At 30.9% G+C, this 26447-nt stretch overlaps 1 protein-coding gene across 1 annotated transcript; it reads right to left on the reverse strand.

Annotated features, from left to right (window-relative positions):
- Nucleotides 1–1648: 1648 nt before the first annotated feature.
- Nucleotides 1649–26401, reverse strand: LOC115878825 (cytoplasmic phosphatidylinositol transfer protein 1). The gene is made up of 6 exons (XM_030895430.1): nucleotides 26185–26401; nucleotides 25883–26031; nucleotides 25728–25824; nucleotides 25433–25504; nucleotides 25118–25372; nucleotides 1649–1993 (listed from the first exon to the last, which is right to left on the reverse strand). The coding sequence occupies exons 1-6, from the start codon at nucleotides 26233–26235 to the stop codon at nucleotides 1724–1726; spliced, it is 894 nt and encodes a 297-aa protein (XP_030751290.1). The 5' UTR covers nucleotides 26236–26401; the 3' UTR covers nucleotides 1649–1723.
- Between the last annotated feature and the right edge of the window lie 46 nt (nucleotides 26402–26447).

The raw sequence follows: 26447 nt of genomic DNA on the forward strand, positions 1-26447 counted from the left end.
TATAATAATGGCGGTAGCTGTCATGGAATTGAGTGAATAATAAAATATAAATAATTTTTTTCAAATGGAAACCCAGTTTTTATATTCCACTAATGAAACGGTTTTTCAATTTGTTACTTTTTAACTATACATGTTCCTATACCTAAAATAATATTTAAAAATAAAAAAAAATTAAGATTGAGTTGAAAAACGTATATTTTTCTTGATTTTATCTAGCTTCCTTTGACAGTAAATGTCAAATGGTCAGATAATTTGTTTCCATATGTCAGAAAACAAATATTTGCATTTCCTATAGTACAAATACTGCCTGCTTAAGAGTTTAGAAAGTGTATTTATAAAAATATATCTCGTATTTTCGCTCTTTAGTGAAAATGATGCTGCTTAGCATCATCATCATCATCACTTGACGTTTAAAGTCTGCTGGTTAAAATGAAGAAAAATACGCTTTAAAACTAAATCTTAAATAACTCAAAAATGATTTATTTTAGGCATAAGAACATGTATAGTTAAAAAGTAACGAATTGAAAAGCCTTTTCACTAGTGAAATAAAAATGTGGGTATCCATTTGAAAAAAAAAATATTTATGATAATTTTTTAATCGCTCAATTCTATGACAGCTGCGGCCATTATTATATGACATTCGAACAATTTAATATTTGAAAAAGATAGCCACATGGATCTGTAAGGTCGAAGTGATTAACCCCCCTCCCACTCCCATTCTAGCCACATGTTTCCTCTTTATGGCACAGTGGCTGTGGTAATCACTAAATTTGACGTTTAGGCTAGACACATATTTTTAGCAGGCAGATTTTTTCGTTCAAAAATTTTAAATAATTTTTTCCTCAAAAAAATGTTAGATAAAGTGTTTAATATCAAAATCCATAAAATTTTACAGAGAATTTAAGTATGTAATAAAAAATGGGGGCACCCATTTAAAATAAGAAAGTTGCTGTCAATTTCCGGAAGTGCCGCCATATTGAAAATATTTTTAATCAATAGATCTCGTTGTAAAACAATGATGTGCAAAAAATCTCCGATCTAGATATTGTAGTTCTCTAGAAACTTTTAATGCACGCTCAGCCTGGGACACCCTGTATATAAAATTTAAGCCTACCTACATCTAATTCAAAATACTACTTTACCACAACTCACCAAAACACAAAGCATTCTAGCATCCTCAGTAGATTATTAAAGCTAAGTTTAGTTAATCTGCTGATGATGCTAACATGCTTAACTAACAGACTCTCATGTAAAGTACTTTGGTGTATTGAGTGTAAAATAGTGTATTATTTTGCTCTCGTAACGTCAAAGGTTCCACCCCAATCCTGATATATTCCGTCAAATCAACTGTATGGTTTTACTGTAAAAATAATGTTTTTTCAGCGTTATACAAGCTATTATATGTTTAACTTGATCAAACATTACGAACTACTGACTTTAATAAAAAAGAAATATAATGTACGCACAATATAGGAATGAGTTTACATCGAATCGAAAAAAAACGGCGTCGGAGATAGCTCTCAAATAAAGGTAATTTTGTATGTAAAATTAAATGGGGAATGTCATCGAGCGTCATATCTAGGGACAACAGTTTTTTTTCGATCCTACGGTACTTTAATCCTAAAAGTAAATTTTTACATATAAAATCTATTATTTGCAGGACTTTTATTATTCCAATACAATACAAAAATGCTAGTTAAATTAGTCTAAAATATATCTTTGGTTAAAACCAACTAAAATATCCTCGCTTGGCTGGACTTTTTGGTGTCCTAGGGGAAGACGGCACGCTCAAACCTGCTTCAACTGCTTGTTCTGGTACTACTTCTTCCTTGGCAGCAGAAGCGTTTGCAGGACTCGATTGCTGGAGCAGCGAGTTGGTCTGTTGCTGAAGTTTGGACTCGTAATTTCTTACATCTTCGAGAGTCATGTCAATCCATTCGTCAATCCACGCAAAGGCCTGTCGATGTCCTAAAAGTAGAACCTCTCTGATACACTGAAATTAAAAAAAATACTTATTTTAGAACTTAGGTATATCTAAATTAATTAATTAAGTAATTTATTAACTACAGGGTGGCGCCTTTTATACGACGGGGAAGCTCTAAGGAGAACGACAGTTTGTATTGAAATGGAATTTTGTGAGCATATATAGGTTAATTCAAAGCAAAAAAAATATTTTTTAAAAATATAGACTTCTACAGGGTGTCCTCAAAAAATATTTCATATAAAAGTTGCATTTTTTTGTAATGAAAACCCTATAACGGGTGCGTCTCAAAAGTGGCTCACCCCTATAACTTTTTTATTTTTTCAGATAAAAAAACGAGCTTTGGTATGTTAGTTTATGACATAAATTAGGATTGATTGATGTATTTAATTGTTTTCGGTCACTTCCTGTTTCACCGGAAATTACAACTTTTGATTTTTAAATGGCACCCTCGGTATTTTTTTACTTTATTCCATAGAAAATAACACTCTGAATCGAATGACATATCATATGTCAACTCTTGACATATTCGCTCAAAAACAAATTGTATTTTTACTTTCAATCTAGAGTGCCATGGCTGTGTTAAAAACACTAATTTTTAATCAAGGAGCCTTGGAAAAATAGATTTTATCGTCTAATGTTTTAGTGTCTTGTCCTGGCCGGTTAAAAGATGTCCAAATCGTATTTTCAATCAAATCTCAATTTTTTCGAATGGAGGGTGGCTCATTAGCTTATTTGGAAAAAGCATTTTTTACGAATAATTTGATACCACAAACTTGGTATTTCGAGTCAAATTGTCATTATGAACCGCATGTTATAATCTCAAATAAACCATATGCGAAAATGTCAAAGCTTGACATATGATATGTCATTCTATTCAGAGTGTCATTTTCTATCGAATAACGTAAAAAAATACCGAGGGTGGCATTTAAAAATCAAAAGTTGTAGTCATTTCCGGTAAAACCGGAAGTGACTGAAAAATTGAATATGTCAATCAATCCTAATTTATGTCATACATTAATGTTAGTACCAAACCTCGTTTTTTTAACTGAAAAAATAAAAAATATTGGGGTGAGCGACTTTTGAGACGCACCCGGTATATTAATTGATTTTCGGATTTTAGGAGAAAAATAAAGGTGAGCTTTATTACATAAGAATATGACGAAAATGTAAAGTTTTTGACATATTTAACATTTTCTAAAAATAAAGAACGTTTTTAAATTTCAATAAAAGCTGCCTAAATTGGAATTTACCCGGTATATCCTAATATGTAGTTAAAATAACCATTGTACTTTAAATCAAATTAAAACTTGACCCAAAAAATTACACAGTGTGAGACAAAGTTAATATCGAAAAAATTATTGCTGACAAGAAAAAAATCTGTGGCTCTTTAACAACTTTGGAATTTTGTAAACTGTAATTTTTGACTCTTTCGACTCATAAGGTTGCCGACCCCTGTTCTAGGTCAATGAAAAATACCCTATACATTTTGAGGCTCTTGAGAGTTTCGAAATATACATTTTTACGACATAAATGACCTTAAATTTGATTTTTTCACAGCTTCAAGGGATTAAGTACATGGTTTTACACAGTAATTCTATAAGGGTTCCGGCTTTTTAGAGGTAGGGAACCCTAAAAAAGAGTAAATAAACGGAACTAGTCTAAGAAATACCCTTAAAGAAGCGTAAGAGATGAAGATAAGGATTCGCATCCCAACAAGAGAAGAATAGCAACCGAGTAATGAACACTCAAGAGATAGCAGTCTACATAGATCTTTTCGTAACTTCAGGAGGCGCAGGTATAGGCATCTCCACAGAGGAAATAGATATCCGACGACCTTTAAAGCTCTCGGATGGCTGTAATGTTCTACAAGCAGAAGTTTACGCTATAAAGGAAGAGGCCAGTTATACAACTGCCTCACTTACCAAAGACTATGATTTTTTTTGAAGAGGGGACTAGGGGAGAAGCCGTGGCAGATGACCCACCACTTGTGACGATCAACACATTGAAGGAAGCTATAGGAACTACCATCAAGGCCAAGCAGAAAGACGCGGCAACACCATGAGGACCGCGCTACAGCTCGAATACTTCACTGGCCAGTGGTAGATAACAAAAAGACAAAACAATTACTAGAACACAAAAAGAACCTAGTACGCATAATTATTGTAGGTGTCATCACTGGAAACTGCCACACGGTGGTAAACCTCGTGAAATGGAAGATTTCCAACGACGACTACTGCACACAATGCGGAGAGGAAGAAGAAACCATAGAGTACCTGCTGTGTAACTGTCCGGCACTGGAATACCGACACTACAAAACCTTAGGCCAATGTTTTTCGGAGGGACTAGAGGAAGCAGTAGAAGCCAGCATTAGCGACATCGGGAACTTTGCAAAAAGCTGGAAGTGCTTTAACGCAAAGAAAGAATGAGAGGAAGGTTTGGTACAATAATCCAGGGATATCGCAATGGGCTCCAGGCCTCCGAGTGAAGGATTAAACAGGATCCCACACTCCAGCAACTTAACCTAACCTATGTATACAGACCGGACCACCGTAGTAGTAACACAGGCAGAACCGGACGAATTAGCATATACCCGTCCGCCGGATAAAAAGCAGGCGAAAAAATGCGATAAAATAAAAATAGGTCGATATGTGATGAGAATGTTACAAAATTTTTATTTATTCGTGTTTTAATAGCCAAAACGAATACATAGATTCTAGCAACAGTTCTCGTGTAAAATTTATTTTTTAAGTAAAATAATGGATGTTTACGAAGTTCGTGAGAAAATTCAAATTGTAAAATAGTATTTCCAAAATAGGTCTTATCGGAATATAAAAACAATTTTTCCACAAACTTTTGTAAACAGGCCAATTCCATCTTTACCTACTATATCAAGAGTTATTAAAACTGTTTTTAGTTTTGAAACACATGGGTGCGTGCTCCCACAAAAACACAAAAAGCCTGATGTGTTGATTAATGAAGAACAGGAGTTAAAGCAAGTGTTCATTTGTGCTACCGCGGATCAAAATCCCACGTTTTCAAGTAATCAAATTGCTGAGGTGGTTGCCCTGCCCACAATGCCCGTATTGTTCAAGAATATTTGAACAATACTTTTCCCAACCGTTTAATTAGTGGATATGGAACTATTTTGTCACCAAATATATTATCACCACTATATTATCACCAAATCTTTCTCCCAATGATTTATTTTTGTGGGGTTATACATAATAGGGCTAATAATCTAAATGAGCTTCAAGTAAAAATACGAGAGGCTTTCCAAACTATTAGCCCTAATATGTTAGCCAATGTCAGCCGGGGATTTTACGACCGCCTAGGCTTCTGTCTAGCACAAGAAGATGGTCTTTTTGAACACTTGTAATAACTTTTTTTTTATTTAGAGTACTATTTTAGTTTTTTTTTGGGTTTAGAGAATTTATTTGTTTTTAGTTTTGGCTTGTAAACACACTCAAATAATAAATATTTAAGTATTTTTATTTTAAATGTTACCTTAAGTGAAGGTAAACACTTAAAATGAAAATAACAAATACTCGGCACTCCTCGCGTCGTTTTTCTAGTCTGTCACGACCGACCCGTCCAAGCAAAAATGCAACTGCGTACTGCCTGACCAGCCGACTGGCCGGCAGTGAATCTCGGGTACGAACGCAAATCGGGTAAACGTAAATTCGTCCGGCAACATGCTATGTTACTAGTAGCCTGGTCTTCTCTGTATAACACCATGCATGGCAATGTCAATATGACAGTAAATAATATTGATGTCACTAGTTTAAAAAATGAGCGATTCGGAAAGTATTCCCTCTGACCATATACCTCTGACATTGAAGAAGAGGCATTCAGAGCCATTTCTGGATTGCTTCCAGCAAGATCGAAACAGAAGTATGAATATACATAGGGTAATGGGTATAGTCATTGGCCATTTAAGGATTTTAGTGACGTATTTTTCAGTTTGTTCTAAAATTATTAGACCACGAATAATGCAGTATTTTTTTTCTCAAATAATCACATACCAATTATTCAAACATTAGGAACAAAATTTTATTTTGCAACTTAACATAATCCTCTAAATAATATAAAAATACAATTTTTTGAAAACATACAAAAAAGTCAGTTATTGGCCACAAAGTTACAGTCGTTGGCCTATTCATATACCAGTAATTGGCCATCACAAAAAACATAGAGCTTAGCCGGACAAAACTAGATGTTTTTCAAAATACGCGCGCAAAGTTACTACTTTGCACACTTATTTGCGTACAAAGTTACTTTGCGCACGCTTTTGTACATTATCGCAAAAAATCCTAAATAATTTATTGGGAAAATATTTTATTTCAACACCATCAAACAGAAACGTTTTTGAAAATGAGAAATTTAGTACTTAATACCTAATTGTGGAAAGTGTGCAAAGTGTCTTTCCCACATTCAAAGCTTGCTACTGCTTTTGCGTATGGGAAAGTATCACTTCGCACACTTGCTAAGAAAAACTATTTTTAGCTTTACAGCTATTGCACACAAACTTTTCATCATTTTCTGATTGTTGAGGTTTGTCAATACAAGCAAGATGATAGATTCTTGTACAAAAATGGCATTTTTTCCCTCATTTTAAAATCGTGATAATCATAATACATGCATAGCATAACCCAGTGAAAACTTCGTTTACATGCTTGCTACTTGGCTTTATAGTAACACCAGAAATAATAAACATCTTGGAGTTAGGAGTCTCATTTTCTTTTTCTGAAAATAGCTTTCATTTAGTTGAATTTGGCAACTTTCTAGTCAATGATGAATGGCTTGACGATGGCAGCTGAAAACTATTTTCAAACGTTTTTCGACCCTGAAAACCTTTCATTTATTATCAATAGAACAATTTATTTGTATTTAGTAGATATTTAGTGCAAAATAAATGTTTTACAAAATATTTTTTTCTCTTTGATAGTCATCTAAACAAGGAGTGCGGTAATGAAAATGCGTGAGTTAAGAAGCTCTTAACTCACTCAAAATGCGTGAGTTAAGAGCTTCTTAACTCACTGACGTAGATAAAATAAAGGCACTGGCAAGTCCGAAATTCTTTTAGTTTTAACATAACATTCCTTTGCCAATCTCATATTCATATTTATATAGTACTTGACTTTCCTCAAGTTGATTGTATCTATACATGTATCGCTAAAAATACAAAACAGAATACAATAATGCGAAATATTCGTAAATAACAAAACGTCATTATTTACGAATCAAGGAAAATATTTCGAATATTTCATTTGTTTGTTTTTTAAGGATCTATTAAAACAACGAAAAAAACCCGGCAATTGAAATGCCAGTCTTTCTGATACGATTATAAATCGATATCAGCCACAAGTGTCACACATGGAAAATTCTTGGGGGTCTAACGATATCAATAATAAATATTTAAAATTAATATTTTTTTGAGAGTAATATCAAAGTGACGATTACAAAATTAATTAAGATTAAATTCCACAGAATATTTTTCAAAGTAATTTCAATTCAAATTCAAAGTAATGAAATAGTACCGATACGCAGTAAGTCACCTATTATACGACTGATCGATATAATGATTAGTAATAACATAAGTATCAGTTTCTAAAGCATATTAGTATTTTATAAATTTTATTTTTCTTACAATTAATTGATTTTTAAATGTATTCAAGTGTTTTCAAATTTAAGCTCTTAACAACGGAAGATCGAAAAAAAATGGCGTCCAGTTGGCTTTGAAATGAGGATATATGGCCATTTCCCATAAAATTTTGCATACATATAAAATAACAGCAATCCTTATTTCCAAGCCATCTCTGACGCTGTTTTTTTGGATCGTATGGTAAGTATACGTATAGTGTACAGGTTTAAACTACATTTTTTGCTGACAATAAGTTTTAAAATTTAGGTAAACAGAATCGGAATAATAATTAATCATAAATCAGGGTTGGCATGGTTTAAATCGTGATTTTAAATCGTTTAAAAGTGATTTTTTAATTTTAATCATGTGATTTAAATTAAAAAAAATATTTTTATTGAAACTTTATAATAAATCAAAAAGTAACTGTAAAAGTTATAAAAATGTGTCGTAGAAAACTAGAAAAAATATTTTTATAACAGATATAACAGATAATAAAATCGAAAAATCATTGTAAATGTTAAAAACTATATAAAAATATCTATTCATCAATTTAAATGCTGAATCGATCTTTGAAGTAATTTCTTGTGAATCCATTAGACCGCTAAACGCAGGGATTTATTTTAAAATTTATGTATAAGTAACAAAAATTCACTGTTCGAATACATATCATTCACAAAGTCTAGAGCAGAACTAGGTTCTTCTGATATAGAGACTATATCTTCATTCCCGAGAATCTATAATCGTTGTCAGAAAATGTGTTATGTGTGTATATTTTTTTTGAAACAGTTGTATGTTTCCAAATTCCTACCGACATTTTCATCTGCAGTAAGTACTTTACACTTTGACATAAGATCATACATACTAATTTCATTCTTGACTTAACGCTATTTCCGAACAATAGTGTATGGTTTTATTAGGAGTAAATATTATACTTTTTTTGACGATGCTGTACCTTTGAAGGACCATCGTAAAGCTATTCCGACGTTACAGGGAGGCACAAAAGTACATTTTTACTCCTGATAGAACATACTATTTCTTTTAAAATATTACAAATACTTTTTTAATCAATTGCAAATAATATGAACAGTAATAGAGCAACAATTTGTACACTCGTTGAATTTGACACTTAATATCAGTTTAATAATATATTTTTGTACTTTTGTGCTTAGGCGTTAAAATGACAAAAGTAAATATTTTTAAGATATTTGAAAAAAAAATCCTTTTGATCTGAAGCGAACGACTTTTTTGCGGGATATATTGGTGACCGATGTGGAAAAATGACACGTGCCGTAAAATTGTTAATGTTATCGGTATCGGGCAGAGTTATAAAGATTTAGTCATTTAGGATAGGACTTTAATTGGAAATAAGTCCTAGTCATTTGGAAATCCGATTTAAATATTGTTTTGAATTAAAATCAAAAAAATCTGATTTTTTTTATTTTTTTTTGAAAAATCATGATTTTTTCCAACTCTGGTTTAAATCAATATTGATTTAAATCATGATTTAAATCAAGTGATTTTTTTTTTATTTCAATCTTGCGATTTATATAAAAAAATCAACTTTTTTGAAACTTTCTAATAAATCAAGAAATAACTGCAAAAGTTATTAAATGTTTCGTAGAAAACTATAAAAAATATTTCTATAACTTTTAAAGTTGATTTTTTCTTTATTTAAATCACATGATTAAAATAAAAAATCACTTGATTTAAATCACAATTTAAATCATGATCATTGGCGTAACTACAGGGGTGCCCGGGGGTGCAGGGCCCCTCCCAAGTACTACTGCGCACCGCCTCCAGAGAAATCTCGAATTTTGACTGAACGATGACTCTTGGCTAAATATTAATTTTTATTTGCTTGTGATTACATTAAAAATGTGTGTTAGTTTTTATTTTTTTTTACAAAATTTATAGGTATTTAAGGAACACTGGGACACAGGTTGATAACCAAGTCAATCAAATTTATTGATAAAGAAATTCATGTAAACGTAAAATTAAAAAAAAATGTATTTATTTTTAATGATATATTATTCATTTTGTAAAAAACAAAACTCTAGACACCCCCAGGATGAATTGCTAGTGATGAATCGCAAATGATCATGATTTAAATCAATTGATTTAAATCATGCGAACCCTGATATGATATAGTTCAAAAAATTAAAATAAAATGGTTGTTTTAAAAATTTATCAGTCCTATACCTATTCTCTTTCAGACACAATTCCAAAACAATTTAAAAATCAGAATGTCTTATCTGAGAAATACAATATGATCGAAAAAAAAACCGGCGTCAGCGATGGTTTTCATATGCAGATCTAATATAATACGGGTGAGTCTTAAATAAGTGCAAATATTTTTAGGGGCACTATTCTTTTTGCGAAATTTTTTTTTGGATAATTTGGGATTTTTTGAATTTTTTTTAATCTTAAATTAAACAAAAATATCTCGATAATATGGCAACATAGAGTAAATTTACAATAAAGAAAATCCAGGTAAGATCCACTGGTTCTCAAGAAATGAGCAAAAAATATATTTTTTTTTTAATTTTCAAAGTAAAATAACTCGATTATTTTGGACATATTTGAAAAACAGTAAAGAGAAAATATGTTTCTTTTATCGAGATCTACCAGCCTTAAAAATATTTGCACTTATTTAAGATTCATCCTGTATATGTAAAATTATCGAAATGGAACGGAAGAAATCGTTGGAAATAACTAGACGCCGTTTTTTTTTCGATCATACAGTATGTTCGTAAAAAACTAAAGTGTTTAATGAATATTTAGACATTTTAATAGTTCTTTCTTTTTGTATTTTTCTTCTGCTTCTCACAACGAGATATCCTTTTCAGTGGTGAAATACCCAGGTTTATTCCAACAAATAAAACAAAATACCAATAGTAATTAAGAATCATTCAATTGGTCTTTAAATACTGATTTAAAATATTTAAGGGTGTTAAAATTATTTTGCTCTGTAGAATTACATGAAACACAATGTTAATTTTATTGTGCCCACTGATAATAAACAGGATGGAGTTTTTAATGACTACGTTTTTTAAGAGGCCTTTATAACAACGTTTACGTAAATGATTTAAAATCACCTCACCACTTCGTTACCACTTCTGTTATCGTAAGTGTGTTTTAAGGCTTTTTTAGATTTTAGCTCAATTGAGTTGCTATTAATACACTATAAAAATGTTATTTATTATATTGTAAGATTGTTGAGTTTTTTATTTCTTATTGAATTAATACTGAATGAATTCATACCAAAAAAACTTTTAGTCACGAGATTAGGCTTTTACATATTTTCTTTTAATCAAAATATTTAAGGAAACAAAAATAAATTAATTATAAATATATAAACATTTATAATTTACATCAACAAAACTCACTTCTTAACAGCACTTAAGGGACATAAAGGGCCATTACTACCGCTCTCCCGTTCAAAGTAATCTAATAAAGTTGCGATGAGCTTTTTACGGCTATTAAGCTATTTTGTACCATTTCGCACTAAAAGAGGTTCTAAAAAGAACAATGTTCGACTGCAAGGTCTGCTAGAAAACATTTTTAAGGTTAAACTATCACAACACTCTATTTATTTTAACCAAAAACTCGTAATACAAAACTAAAGTGTCAAAACGAATGACAATGTCAGGAAATAAATAAATAAATGTGGAAACTTGACATTTTTTACAGCAGAGCAACCACCTGAATCCCTAGAGGAAAATTAAAATTCCAGTTGATAAGGCCGGCGCCGAATATGTCCATGGTTGGCAACAGTGAATTTAAAAATCGCGCCATCGATTACGTAACTAAAAGTTTAATTGCTGGTATCAAATATACAGGGTGTCCCAGAAATAAGTCCAATTATTTTAAGGAGTGGCAGATCTCGATAAAAGAAACATATTTTCTCTTTATCGTTTTTCAAATAAGTCCAAAATAACGGAGTTATTTTACTTTGAAAATTTCCAAAAAATTGATTTTTTGCTCTGATCTTTTCTGGATTTTCTTTTTTATAAATTTAATCTAGTACTTATGTTGCCATATTATCAAGAAATTGTGATTTTTAACTAAAAACTAAAAAAAATTCCGAATTTTCAAAAAAAAATTCGCGAAAAAAACCTCATAGGCGGGTTTATGGGGTTGAACTATACTACCAGTTAAAATACTTGCACTTGTTTCTGGGACACCTTGTATAAGCTTATATCTTCTTTGTTACGTTAACCATAAATAACAGTCATAACTCCCTTGGGACATCACTAACAATTAATTAAAACATTTCCTATAAATTAACCCGCATTGCCCCAAATTAGTCATTCATTGGTTAGAAAATAATGTAAATCAATGGAAAAAAGTAGAAAAGCTACATATAAAATTAACAATCGTTTAAAGATACAAATAGCTAATAGGAAATTTATTCAACACCCCAATGTGCTGAAACAAATATAAATATAATAAACTAACAATATTTTATAAAAAAAAACAGAAAAAAAATTGGCGCCAAAAAAAATACTAAAATATGTTAATAAAAAGTTGGTAGGCAGTTCTTTTAGTTTCAAAGTACAGGAATTTTTCCAATTTTTTTTAATCTCAAAAACTGCGACTTTGACTGATTTTGATGTTATTACAAATTTTGTTGCAAATATTATTCCTAATCTTAAATTGAAAACCGCGTTTCTCTAGCTACTGCAATTTGAGTTACGATTTTTTAAAATTTTTAACCCACTCCCATACCCCCTTACCAACCCCCCACACCAACCAAAAACTAATGGCCAGATTCTCGGGTGCCACAGTATTTTTGTGCCAAATTTGGTTAGAATCGGTTTAGCGGTTTTTGAGTTATCGTGTTACAGACGGACAGACACAATGGAAATATTTTGTATTTAGGTCATTTATGTCCCAAATAACTCATTTTGAGTGAAATTAAAAAAACTTTTTTTTTGCCGACCTTACCATACCTATTGGTATGGTCAGCTAAAAATATTGCGATATTAAAAATTAAAATTATTTTAATTGGTGCCATTCATAACCTAATACAGGGTGAGTCTTAAATAAATGGAAATATTTTCAGGGTTGGTAGATCTCGTCAAAAGAAACATATTTTCTCTTTACCGTTTTTCACATAAGTCCAAAATAACCGAGTTATTCAAGTTTTTGCAAAGAAAACTTCATAGACGTATTCCTGGAGTCGAAATATAAAATAAAAATATTTGCACTTATTTAAGACTCACCCTGTATAAGACAGTGAAAACGTGCGTTTTAAAAAATGTAGATTCAATCGTAATAATGATCTAATTATCTGATAGGTATATAATACTAATGCGTAAAACATTTTTGCGTGTGTATTAGTCTGAAGTACTTCTTAAGCCTACTGAGTTTTTTGATTAAACTACGTTTTGCTGTAAATATTTTAGAAAATTTGTTCACGTGCTTAAAAAAAGATTGAAGAATTTCAAGTTCTTTTTTATCTGTAGTATATTTATATACAACATTTTGATAATATTTATATAAAAAATCAAAAAGTAATCGAATGACTTGTAATTTTTCATATACCTAACACCCTTGTTTACATACAAAGCTATGTTATTTCTCCACCTAGCAATAATAGCCGGAGAGCTGGCGACATATTTAGAGAACATATTTTAGGCAAGTTAGAATAACAAAAAAAAATAAACTTTAATAACTTGTGAACCCAGAATCCTAAGTCTGGCTGGGGGGTTGGGGGTATTTCGCTACTGCGCAACCCATAACATTAACTTGAAATTTGTTTATTCTTAAATTTTAGCATCTATTTAACCTAGAAATAAATATGCCAGACTTTTTTTCGGGTTTAAAGTGTAACCCGACCATTCCAAATATGTTTAACTATTACACCTGGAAAACATACTTTAGGCATTCTAAAATTTTTACAGCGAGTTTATTAGATGATATTAAAAAATAAGTGTTAATTGCCAGACGAATTCAAAGGGATTTAATACTTGCCAGACGCGAATAAAGATTTTAAATGAGCGCGACAAAAAAGTCTTATGAGTATCTATAAGCGCGAAAAAGATAGATTATTGAGACCCGGGTCTGCAGCCGATGATGAGCCGATGCGGCTGACGTAACAGTATTTTGGAGTACTTCAAATTTTCATAAAAACAATTTTTTTTCGGTTTCATTTCAATTATTTGCAAGCTTTTAACTCAGAGATTATTTTGTTGGAATTAAGTTACCATGTACAAATATGTATTTATAAATTAAATATTGACGTGCATAGTGTAAATAGTTTAGAATAATTACTGCAAATAAATATTTTAGTAACTACTAATTTCGCTACCAACAACTAAATCACAATGGATAAAAAACATTTAAGTTGTGTAGTTTGTAAAAAAGGTACTAGTGACAAAGTTATTGTTTTTGATGAAGGCAGACTACAAAAATGCAAAGAATTTTTAAAAGTGCGCCAACAACATGGTTTGAAATTTAAGGAAGTGGTTTTACTAGAAAACGTAGTCCCGACAAAAGGGTACCATGTACAGTGCTAAAAAAATAAGTATTCTGGAATTTTATTAAAGTACCATTGTTAATCTTTCTAAAAAGATTCAAAAGTAAGTAAAAGTGCTTTACTTTTATGCTTAGGCGTTAAAATGACTTTTTTATATTGTCAATCAGGTCGCAAAAATTAATAATAATATAATATGTCTCACAAAAGTATAATAATAATTACACTTTTGTGACGTTTGAAAAAAATATATTTTATATTATGCTAATTTTGAAATAGTTATTCGTCTTTTTATTCTTTCAGATACAAAATACTTAAATTAAAAAGTCTTCTTATTGAAAGGATTTCAATCATACATTTTTATTAGAAAATGTTTCTTTTTATTTATTCAATATTAGTTAGTTTTTTTAAAATTTTTACGACTCCAAAATGCTGTTACGTCAGCCGCATCGGTTGCCGACGGGTCTCAATAAACTATCTTTCTCGCGCTTATAGATACTCATAAGACTTTCTTATCGCACTCATTTAAAATCTTTGCCATTGAATTCGTCTGGCAATTAACACATATTTTTTAATATCATCTAATAAACACGCTGTAAAAATTTTAGAATGCCTAAAGTATGTTTTCCAGGTATAAAAATTAAACATATTTGGAACGGTCGTGTTACACTTTAAACCCGAAAAAAAAGTCTGGCATACTTATTTCTAGGTTAAATAGATGCTAAAATTTAAGAATAAACAAATTTCAAGTTGCCTAAAGAATGTTTTTTGGATTTATTTTTTTGCAAATGTTATGGGTTGCGCAATAGCGAAATACCCACAACCCCCCAGCCAGACTTAGGATTCTGGGTTCACCAGTTAATAAACTATAAATTTTTAGTTATTCTAGCTTGCCTAAAATATGTTCTCTAAATATGTCGTCAGCTCTTAGGCTATAAAACAAAACTCATTTCTGTACATTATTGAAGTGAAACTTTTTTACACGCGCTGGGAGTAAAAATTCAAGGTCGTGACACGACACGCGGCATAACAGGCGAAGGGAAAAGAGGTAAGGATAGCCTACGGCTTAGAAAAAATCGTCCAATTTAAATGAAATTTGGTATGTAGATAGATTAGACGAAGGCCAACTTGACCGTGTACGATACGTATCACTGTTACTTTTGGCGTAAGAAACGTCAACCAAATTTGTGTGGCTAGGCTATGTGAAAGACGGTGAAAACGTGCACAAGGTTGTGAATCTTTTTAAGATAATTAGTAGGATGGCCGTTATTTACATAGTGGATCATTTATCTCACGACAGCGACGCCCTCTAAATTTATTGTCTAAAAAAAATTGAAAAAAAATATTGTCTAAAAAAACAGACCATTATAAACCCTTAATATTCACAATAAACCTTGTCCCACAAGACGATTCATTTCTCATTTAAAATACATGGGAATTTGCCACTTTTTGCAAATAATTTTTTTTCTCTCGATCTTGTTCTCTCGCAGGCATGACCATCACATATTCGTGTACAGAATTGGACGCTCTACAAAAAAGATCTCTTGCAATTTTTCGATAAACCTACTCCTTCAAAAGTTATTATTATTATGTAGAGCGTTCAATTCTGTACACGAATATGTGATTGTCATGGCTGCGAAAGAACAAGATCGAGAGAAAAAAAATATTTGTAAAAAGTGGCAAATTCCCATGTAATTTAAATGCGAAGTGGATCCTCTTTGGGCAAGGTTTATTGTGAATATTAAAGGTTTACAATGGTCTGTTATTTTTTTTAGATAATAAATTAAATATATAGAGGGCGTCGTGAGAGAAATGATCAACTTTGTAAATAACGGACACCCTAATAATTAGGGTACGCACTGACATGTAATTTTTAGTCGGTCGACTATTTAGTTGCAAAAGTGAAAACAACATATTTTTATGGAGCCGATCGGCCCAATATTTGATTGCATTAGGTAGCCTTAGGTTATACGCTGACAGGCAATTTTTAATCGGCCGACTATTTAGTTGCCTATTTGTAATCAATATATTCCTATGGAGCTGAGCTCACATGCAATCAATCGAGTCGGCAATAGTCGGCCGATCGGCTCCATAAGTAGCTATGTATTGTTTTTACTTTTGCAACTTAATAGTCGGCCGACTAAAAATTACAAGTCAACGCGTAGGCCTATTGTTTCGAATTGCCCTTCACAATATCCAAACTATTTAAAACTGTAAGTCACGGAATTCAAGGTGTCTTGTTTTTCAAATTAGTATTTTTTTTAGAAAATATGCGAAAATTGTTTTGAGTAGTTTATTTCTAATAAAATATATGTAAGGGTGGGGGGTAGTTTCACCCTTCCCGTGTTGTAAAATTTTTCTTGATTTTTTGTGAAAGCCAAATGTTAAAGCGCTTAGCAAAACATACGCACCCAAAAATAGGTGCTATAAATCTCAATTATTTCAGCATTATTAAGGTATCTTAAAAATCTTAAAATTGATGTTAAAATCATTAACTTTGCGCAATTCAAAAGTCAAGTTTAATAATAAATTGCTCCTATTTAAGCTTCCCCACATTTTTAATAGGTTTAACTTCCTACTTAAAGAACTGGAATTCCCGACATGAAATTTATAATAATTCGTTTATTCCATGTCACAAATTAAGGTATTTTTGTAAAAAAGTTGTTTGTTACCAATATTATAATTATCAAAATATTTGATGTTTAATATATTTTTAAATATCTCTAAAATTCATCGACAAGTGGCAATTATCAGAGTTATATCACTCGAAATCTGTGTGAATTCGTATGTCCTCGACAGGGAGACTCTTAGAGGACAATTGATATTTCCCTACTCAAAACCAACATTATTTTACGTTAACCTTCATTTGATAATATGTCGAAATACTTGAATACCATACGTGTTTTGTTATAATTTATAGTTTAAAGTAATAAGTTTTTAAGTAATTTTGTTATGTTTGCGTTACCTAAAAACATAAAAATTTTAGAGTTTAACTATTATATCGTTAATAAGATATTAACTATACAGGGTGAGTTTCCTACGATGTTCTCTATGGGTATCTCGGAAACTATACTGGAGATAGAGAGTCGGTTAAATGGCGAAAGAATTGCAGTTTTGTGGGGTCATAAATATGCGCCCTTGCGATTTTTGAAAAAGTTCATGGCTTACTAGATATTTCGAAAAAAACAAATTTCGGTTAATTTAAAAATTGTCCCTAATTCCATTATAAGCTATTTTAGACAAAAAGTTTTCAGATAAAAGTTGTAGATAATCACATCCTTAATGATATTGTGCCCTCCGTTTTTTTTCTAAAGCCTGTCATTTTTGACATATGACACAAACATAAGATTTTTTAAATGGAAACCATAGGTGGCCATGACTTTATAAAAAGCGCCATTTTTTAAGCTTTTCAGCGATGAAAGCTATAATGTTTTCTTCGAAAAATTATCGAGTTATAGCCAATTCTTATCATTTTTAAACAATTTAACTTAGTTAGCCATGGAAACAAGTTTAATCGTCTTTGCTCTCATAAATGTGAAGCTGCCACATCCAAACTTTGTAAATTAAAATAAACAAAAATTGTAAATGAATTTTTCAAATGAAGAAAAGCGTGTAAGATTATTGGTTCAACTTTTCTTGACCATACATTTTCGAGGATACGTTGACCGGTGAATGTTATGTTTTTTAGAGAACGATTTTCAAGACTGATTAAGAGAGAACGATTTTCAAGACTAATTATTATCAAGATTGTTAGAAAAGTTAAACTAAGTTATAGCCAATTCTTATCTTTCTTGACTAATTTCACTTAGATTGCTTGGTATTCTTATTCTGTTATGATTTATAAGTTAAAAAAAATCAGAATATATTACTAAACGGTTCTTTAGAATTTACATTACACAAACTAAAACTTAAAAAATTAATAGCACTGCAGTCATTGCATACTCTTTAAGTTATTTTAGAAAACGTTCAAAAAATCCGCCATCTTTTTAAAACTGAATTATTACTTATTCTCACAGAAGGACCGGTCGACTTAATCAAACTTCTCTCGTACCGCCACTTCGAGTGCCTCTCTTAATTCATAAGTTCTTTTGTAAACCTTATTGTTAACTATATCGCATAAAAAAATCTAAAATGGAAAGGTTAGGTTATCGAAGAAGCCCATGCAATTAGTGCACCTCTTCCTATCCCTGAGTTAGTATTATTATGATATAAATAATTTTTAGCATTTCTTTCATTATGGGGGGGAAACTGTTGGAAACACTCTATTGATGCGCGAGTATCTACACGCTTTTCTTCATTTGAAAAATTCATATTTACAATTTTTGTTTATTTTAATTTACAAAGTTTAGATGCGACAGCTTCACATTTCTGAGAGCAACGGCGATTGAACTTGTTTCCATGGCTAACTAAGTGAAATTGTTTAAAAATGATAAGAATTGGCCATAACTCGATAATTTTTCGAAGAAAACATTATAGCTTATATCGCTGAAAAGCTTAAAAAATGGCGCTTTTTTTAATGAAGTCATGGCCAACTATGGTTTCCATTTAAAAAAACATATATTTGTGTCATATGTCAAAAATGACAGGCTTTAGAAAAAAACGGAGGACACGATCTCATTAAGGATGTGATTATCTACAACTTTTATCTGAAAACTTTTTGTCTAAAATAGTTTATAATGGAATTAGAGACAATTTTTAAAATAGCCGAAATTTGTATTTTTCGAAATATCTAGTAAGCCATGAGCTTTTTCAAAAATCTGAAAGGCGCATATTTATGACCCCACAAAACTGCAATTCTTTTTCCATTTAACCGACTCTCTATCTACAGTAGTTTCCGAGATACCCATAGAGAACATCGTAGGAAACTCACCCTGTATAATAAAATTTATAAGTATATACATCTGTATTAATTACATTTCTACTTAGACTCCTATAAACTCTAAGCTTAATCTAACGCTCTAGTTGGAAAAAAGTTACAGCAATTACAAAAAGTGCTGAATACAAGATATATACCTGGGCATACGAGGCTTTGGACCTTAAGCCGAACATCGATAAAACTAAAATCATGGGCACTCCCCGGGAAAATCATAACAATGCTATAAAAATCGGAGAACTATTGGAATATGTAGCGGAATTTAAAAATCTCGGCAGTTTGATTTCGGAAAAGGTCAATGTCGATTTTAAAATTCAGCACAGAATTAGCAGCGCCTCAAAATCATTCTGGAAATTAAAAGACAGGGGTTTCTACAAATATGACTTGAGTACAAAAACTAAACTTGCAGCACAGAATATCTAGCTACGCAATGATACTGATTATGATATTGTCGCGCCATCTAGTATTTTATTTGTGCAATTTTAGCTCTTTCATTTCGAGTATTTTTCTGTTGCGTAGCTAGATATTCTGTGCTTGTAGTGTACTGAGCAATAATAATCCCCACCATGTTATGTGAAAGTGAAACCTGGTTGCCGTACCGTCGTCGGCATATGAACGCCTTAAACAAGTTGCAATAGAGACACCTATAGACAACTGTTAAGAATCAGAATTTTATGAAAGAATCATTTTTCAGACCCTTGAAAAAGCTAGCTGCGAGAGCGCTGAAGTCATGATTGCTAAATGTTTTACTTCTAAACTTTTTCAAACCCTTCTGTTTCGAAGGTTGCTGTTTCAGGAACATTTTTATCAAGTTATAAATAGATTATAACCATTATAACATTTTAGAGATTATGTTATTTTTGATAAAACGACTTTTCGACTACCCTGTATATTAAAAATAATTATTGTTAATTCATGTTATACAGAGGAACTACATCAACATTAACAATATATGATGAATCTTCAAAATATCTTTTTCTGCCTACATACGCTGGCAGTCGTTGGCATCAGTCTTACAGCAGCCGACTATAATTATATAGAAGACATAGGCTGTCTTTTTCCCAGTCATTGGCAGTCGTTTGGCAGTAAAATAATATTTTGACAGTACATGTACAGGGTGGGTCAAATTCGACGCTCTTAAATGGAAACACCCTTTTCTATAGGAGATAGACAAAAACTAATATCGGTGTCTGGCGCTCAATTTTTGTCAAAAACATGATGGTGAAAACCGCATATCGATATCTGTTACCGTTTCGGAGTTACGGGGTGTTTTTCAAAAATATGCATTTTTAACAAATCGCTGTAACTTTTTTGCTATGGAAAATTTTGTATTTTTATGAAAACATTCCCAAAGCACCTTTTTACGTAGAATTTAATGGTTTAAGTATAATTTTTTTAAAATTAATAATTTTAGAATTATCAATAAAACATTTGATTTTTTATATGGGACACCCTGTATATTTTTAATTTATTGAAAAGAATTTAAAATTACCTTTCCAAAAATATAACACACTTGATATTTTGCTCTATTCCTCTTCGAGATATAGAGTATATAAAAATTCACCCGCTTTAAATAAGTAGGCTTTGAACGGCTCCGGCTGTAATGCAAAAAAATTCTAGCTGTGAGCTCAATTAAAACGAAAATAATATTTGCTATGAGAGATGCAGAATTTCATAACAATTTAAAATATATTTAACAAACATCAACACATTTAAACTATATCTAATAACAATAAAAATAAATAGCAAACCAACACATAAGATTTTGCTACAGGTGTTCGACATATCGACCGTCTTCTGTTATGGACAGATGGGGCAGTTTTTGAACATTTAACGCGGAATTCATTAACTCAGTGGGGGTGAAAGATACCCTCTCATAACTGCTAAGTATTTCTAATTCTTGTCTAGATTATACGCAAGAATAAGGAACCTTATTGGTCCGCAAATATATCCATAGGATTAGATCCATCGGCACTAAGTCAGGCGGTCTCGACGGCCAACGGCTGGGATCTTTGTTAGGTATTCAATTATTCTTAAAATTGGCTGCAAAAATTTGCTGATAACTTCAGCGTTCAGAGGTGGTACGTCGTCTTGGTGGAAAAATATGTTTTCGAGTTCCATTAAGGGCATATCATCAATAAGGGGTCAAAAGCCTACTAGTTAAAAGTGGCGAACTGTTAAAAATTCTATATTTCGACGGAGATTATAACAAAATATCAAGTATGCTATATTTTTGGAAAGGTAATTTTAAATTATTTTCAATTAATTAAAAATATAGAGGGTGTCCCAAATAAAAGATCATTTTTTCTGTTGATAACTCTTAAATTATTAATTTAAAAAAAATTATACTTAGACCATTAAATTCTACGTAAAAAGGTGCTTTGGAAATGTTTTCATAGAAATACAAAATTTTCCATAGCAAAAAAGTTACAGCGATTTGTTAAAAATGCACATTTTTAAAAAACGTAACTCCGTAACTCCGAAACGGTAACAGATATTGATTTGCGGTTTTCACCATAATGTTTTTCATGAAAGTTGAGCTCCAGACACCGATATTAGTTTTCGTCTATCTCCTACAGAAAAGGGTGTTTCCATTTAAAAGCGTCGAATTTAACCCACCCTGAACATTTTTTACCTAAAGGGACACCCATCAAAAAATGCCCATATCGTATTTTTAATCATAATTCCATTTTTTTCTAATGGAACTAAGCCACATTCGGAAGGGAAATATCCAGTATACACTACAACCAAAAATTAAGAGAAGAATAAAATTGTATGGAGAAAACATCGGAATGGGTAGAAAACTAGAAGCATACACTTTACTACTGAAAATAGCAAATAATTTTTTTCTTGTGGAGGAACTCACGAGCCGCCATTGGGAAGATGTACAATAAAAATTAGACAGCGGCACCTACTTGTGAGGCGTAAAAATACCAATGAGGCGTCCTGATAAGACAAGAAAACGGCCAGCACAAAATAGCATCAAACAGCACAATATCGAAACAAATAGAAACCAATAAAAGAATCATAGTAATGATGACGGAGTATTAGATTTAATATCAGCTAAACTATCAAATTAAATAGCTACCCTGACTGAGTAGAAAATTTAAATCTATTCAGAATCTAATTCATTCCTAAATAAATTATTCTTCTGAAAATGTCGCCACAATATTAAAAAAAAATTCTCCTATTAACAAAAGTATTGATATAATTTCTCATATCATAGAATAAAGTTTTATGATGAACCATTCTTTAAGCGATGACAAAATTATTATGGGAAATTGTATTAAAGTTATTTTAACTTTAAAATATCCAATGATTTGATCATAAAAGAAGGTCATCCCAATAATATTCTTTGATCGTTCTGTATACACAATATTCTGTATACACAAGTATATACACATTCTGTACAAGCACTGTATGTCAAAATTATTAATATAAATGTAAACAAAATAATATGTGTTTTTTTGAAAAAGGAAAACCTTTAATCTACATATATAAAATTCTAATGTTTATCCGTGTCGTCTCTACAGAAGTAACGACTTGCTCTAGAAAGTTGCTTTTTTTACTAAAAGATAGCTAATTGGCTCTTATAAAAACTGTCGTTGCCGGATTTTTTGTTTTTCGTTTAATTAAAAAAGAAATAAAAAGTATTTTTTCCCTAATGTCGTGGCGGATGCGCCAGGCTTCAACTAGTTTTTAATAAATTATAAGGTCTGTAATAAATAAATAAAAATACTTTCGCCAAATTGTCAAAAATGTATAGCAAGTACTTTTAAAGTTGTTTTAAGTAAAATTACGCTACGCTCTATTTCTACAAAAAATATAACGGCTGAAACATTCATAAACAAATACAGAAAAAGCTGTGAACAATTTTACGTACATTTTGGTTCAGTTAATAAATTCCTTGTATACACATTTATTGTTCAAATTTATTTTGTCCTGAGTCATAGTAACCTTAATTCTTATTGGTGATAGTAAAAATATAAAATGGTGATAGTAATATCAAGATGCGCACGTTAATAATAATAATATCTGCTAATTAATAAATACCGTTTAATCGAAAAAAAAGGCGTCAGTTGGCTTGGAAATGACAATCGATGACATTCCCCCATATAATTATTGTACATACAAAATGACAGCGATCTTTATTTCATAGCCATCGCTGACGTCGTTTTTTTCGATCATATTATAGTTGAGTTGTAAGTCTTCTAATTATTAATTAAACAAATTAAAGTGATCCTCCATTGTAACTACATACTGGTCTGGAGTATGTCATAAGTGCGACAGTTCCATAAAGAGTGTCGGCTCCTTTGAAGTATGTATGCTAAAAAACATCTGAAAAAATTGTGCTTGATGCGCTGTAATTATTGTAAATGAAATTACTAATGCCAAGGATGGCATGGATTAATTAATATAATTTTATATTAATTAATTAAAATATATTATTTTATATAAATAATATTTAAACTTCTCCCACCCTTTTTACATCTTGATGTAAAATGTAAGTAAAAAATGACGAAAATTACATTTATCTTCCTTGCCAACCTATATTTTCAATTATTATGGCATGCAGCTACTGATCTGATAAAGTATCTTTATCATTATACATCGTGCGTAAATTGCATTTCACCTCTCCTTACCAAAAAAAATATATACAGGGTGTCTCAGATTTTAATCGGGAAAATTTAATAGACGATAGAACTTGCAAAAATAAAACAAAAAGTTCATATCAACTTGTAAGATTTAAAGCTTCCTTTTCGAGATACATTTAATAACTTAAAAAAGAAAAAAAAATTAAGATATTTGAAAAACTATTTAATCGATTTTGATATCTTGACCCGTTTATAATACTTACTATGGGACTTAATTTGATGTAATTCGATTTAAGTTTAATGGCCAGAGGCGGCGGTGGGGCATCACTGTTAAATTATTTTAAAGGAAAAAATAGGCACGCCACTGCTTTTTTAGAAGTTTAATATTATTTTTGGATTTAGTAATTAAAAATATAATGCTGGATATTAATGGTTATCAATTCGAATAATTATTATTGTAATCGTTGTAACTAGCCATTATTATTTAATTTATTGTCCAGGGTGGAGTGAATAAATGAATTTATTTTTTTTTCGCAAGAAGTAAGCACGATAGACGAAAAAGTCAGGAGACAAAAAAATAATATTTTAAATTACTAAATCCATAAATAATATTAAACTTCTAAAAAAGCAGTGGCGTGCCTATTTTTTCCTTTAAAATAATTTAACAGTGATGCCCCACCGCCACCCCTGGCAAATTAACTTAAATCTAATTACATCAAATTAAGTCCCATAGTATTATAAATGGGTCAAATTATATCAAAATCGATTAAATAGTTTTTGAAATATCTTATTTTGTTTAAGTAACTTTAACAACCTGTATCTCAAAAAGGAAGCTTTAAATCTTACAAGTTGATATGAACTTTTTGTTTTATTTTTGCAAGTTCTATCGTATATTAAATTTTCCCGATTAAAATCTGAGACACCTAGTATATATATACAACATAATATGACTTGGGGAAAAACTTGATAAGAACCAATTTCTTAATTTTAGTATTTATTACAATATTAGAGTAGGTCTAAATGGTCCCTACAAAATGTATAAACTCTGCAGGGCAAAAAGTTGTTAAATCCTATGATATATGCCTAATCAAAATATAGAATACATGGCAAGAATCTGATAACTACCAGATGTCCAGTGCTCTCCTGTAAAATCAGTGAATCATGTTTTTCCCCTGGACCCTTCAAATATAAACCCACTTAAAATTTGGTACATAACAAATCATTTATGTCACCTCTGTATACAGTTTGTCCATGAAGATGCCTGACAGTGACAGTTGTGTCTGCCATTTTATTTATCAAGCAAATTAAATTTTATGTCATTTTTTCGATGTCGCCTCTCAAAATATTCCCTAAGTTCTTGAACAGACTATATTTCAGTATTAGTCTGGTAATACTATCCCCCGACCTGTCTTGTCTAGACTAATTTTTCAATTGTTAATTTTATGTAGATGTACATAAAATTAACCACAGAAGAATTAGTACAACTTCACAGAAAATCTAGTGAAAAGAAATGCCCAAATCTTGCAAAATGCAAAAACCAACTAACCGACTGAATATAATCTTCAACTTTTGTCTGCAAACCGAATACTTCAAAATATGCATTGACTAATTTATAGCTACACATGATTGGCTGGTAATTGGTTCTCCATCCATCAACCAGAGGTCCCCTGTTAGTTTTTGTAGATTGAAAAAATTTCAAGTCCTCCTCTTCTTTATAATGTTTGGCTGATACTTCATCATATGCAATATCAAGATTATCTACAATTCTTTCAGCTAACTGTTCAGGTGTTAAATTCAAACACTGAAAAATATTAATAAGTGAGAAACTGCAATATTACAAATTATATTGCTATGTGCTTACATTATCAGTTGATCCATTATTATTTTCATATTTTGACTGAATGGATATATGAAATCTTGGTATAAAAGAACACTAAAAAATAATAAAAATACAAAATAAATACCTAAATACTAATCTGAAAGTTACACAACTTAATGAAAATTAAACTGTCAAACACTGCTAAATGCATACTATTAAAAGTAAACTTTTTGCTAACTAGTATAAGGCTAGTATTTACTGTATAAGTTGTGTGAGTTTATTTACATTAACAAAAATGTTATATTTCAAAACAGATAAAAATAGATCTTTTACTTACTGTATAATCGGTGATAGTAAAGGGATAGTAATTCCAGGCTTTTTCAGTGACATAAAATATTTTTGGAATAATAGATTGGATCCAGTAAGGCAAACGACTACAATAACATATAACTTGTAAAATACAATCATTATTAAATTATATAATAAACATGCTTGGATAAATGAATGCGTTTTTCTGTATACTGGCCCTTCCCATGTTCAGAATCTTCTATTTCCTTATTCTCTACCACTTCTACACCCTCTCCATCGCCAGATTGCTCCAAACTATGTCTAGCTATCATATAAAGTTGCCCAACACGATACTAAAACATTTCCATCAAGTATATTACCAGTTTTATTTAGTAATATATTAAAATTTATGTGCGAATACTGTTACGGTCGTTAAGTAATTAGAAAATTAGAAAAAATCTAAATTTAGAAAAAAACATCGATTTTTACTTTAAATTTAGACCTACCTCTTCCACAGATATTGGCATGCATATTCTATATTCTTTAGTTAAAACCATTACAATTGAACAAGTAATAAAACGTCTAGATATTAAGTATACTGTAATTTGGTATAACGTTAAATCAGCGTTAAATATTTAAGATGAAAATTATAGGAAATTATAAACACTATTGATATTTTCAAACTTCGCAGAACTGACAATCAGCTGGACTGAGAATGTGAGAATTACCAATGGCAACATCGTGAAAAAATATTTCCCTAAATAAAAAT

The sequence above is a fragment of the Sitophilus oryzae genome, unplaced genomic scaffold (assembly GCF_002938485.1).
Source record: "Sitophilus oryzae breed Bouriz unplaced genomic scaffold, Soryzae_2.0 scaffold_1532_pilon_pilon, whole genome shotgun sequence".
NCBI lineage: Eukaryota > Metazoa > Arthropoda > Insecta > Coleoptera > Curculionidae > Sitophilus > Sitophilus oryzae.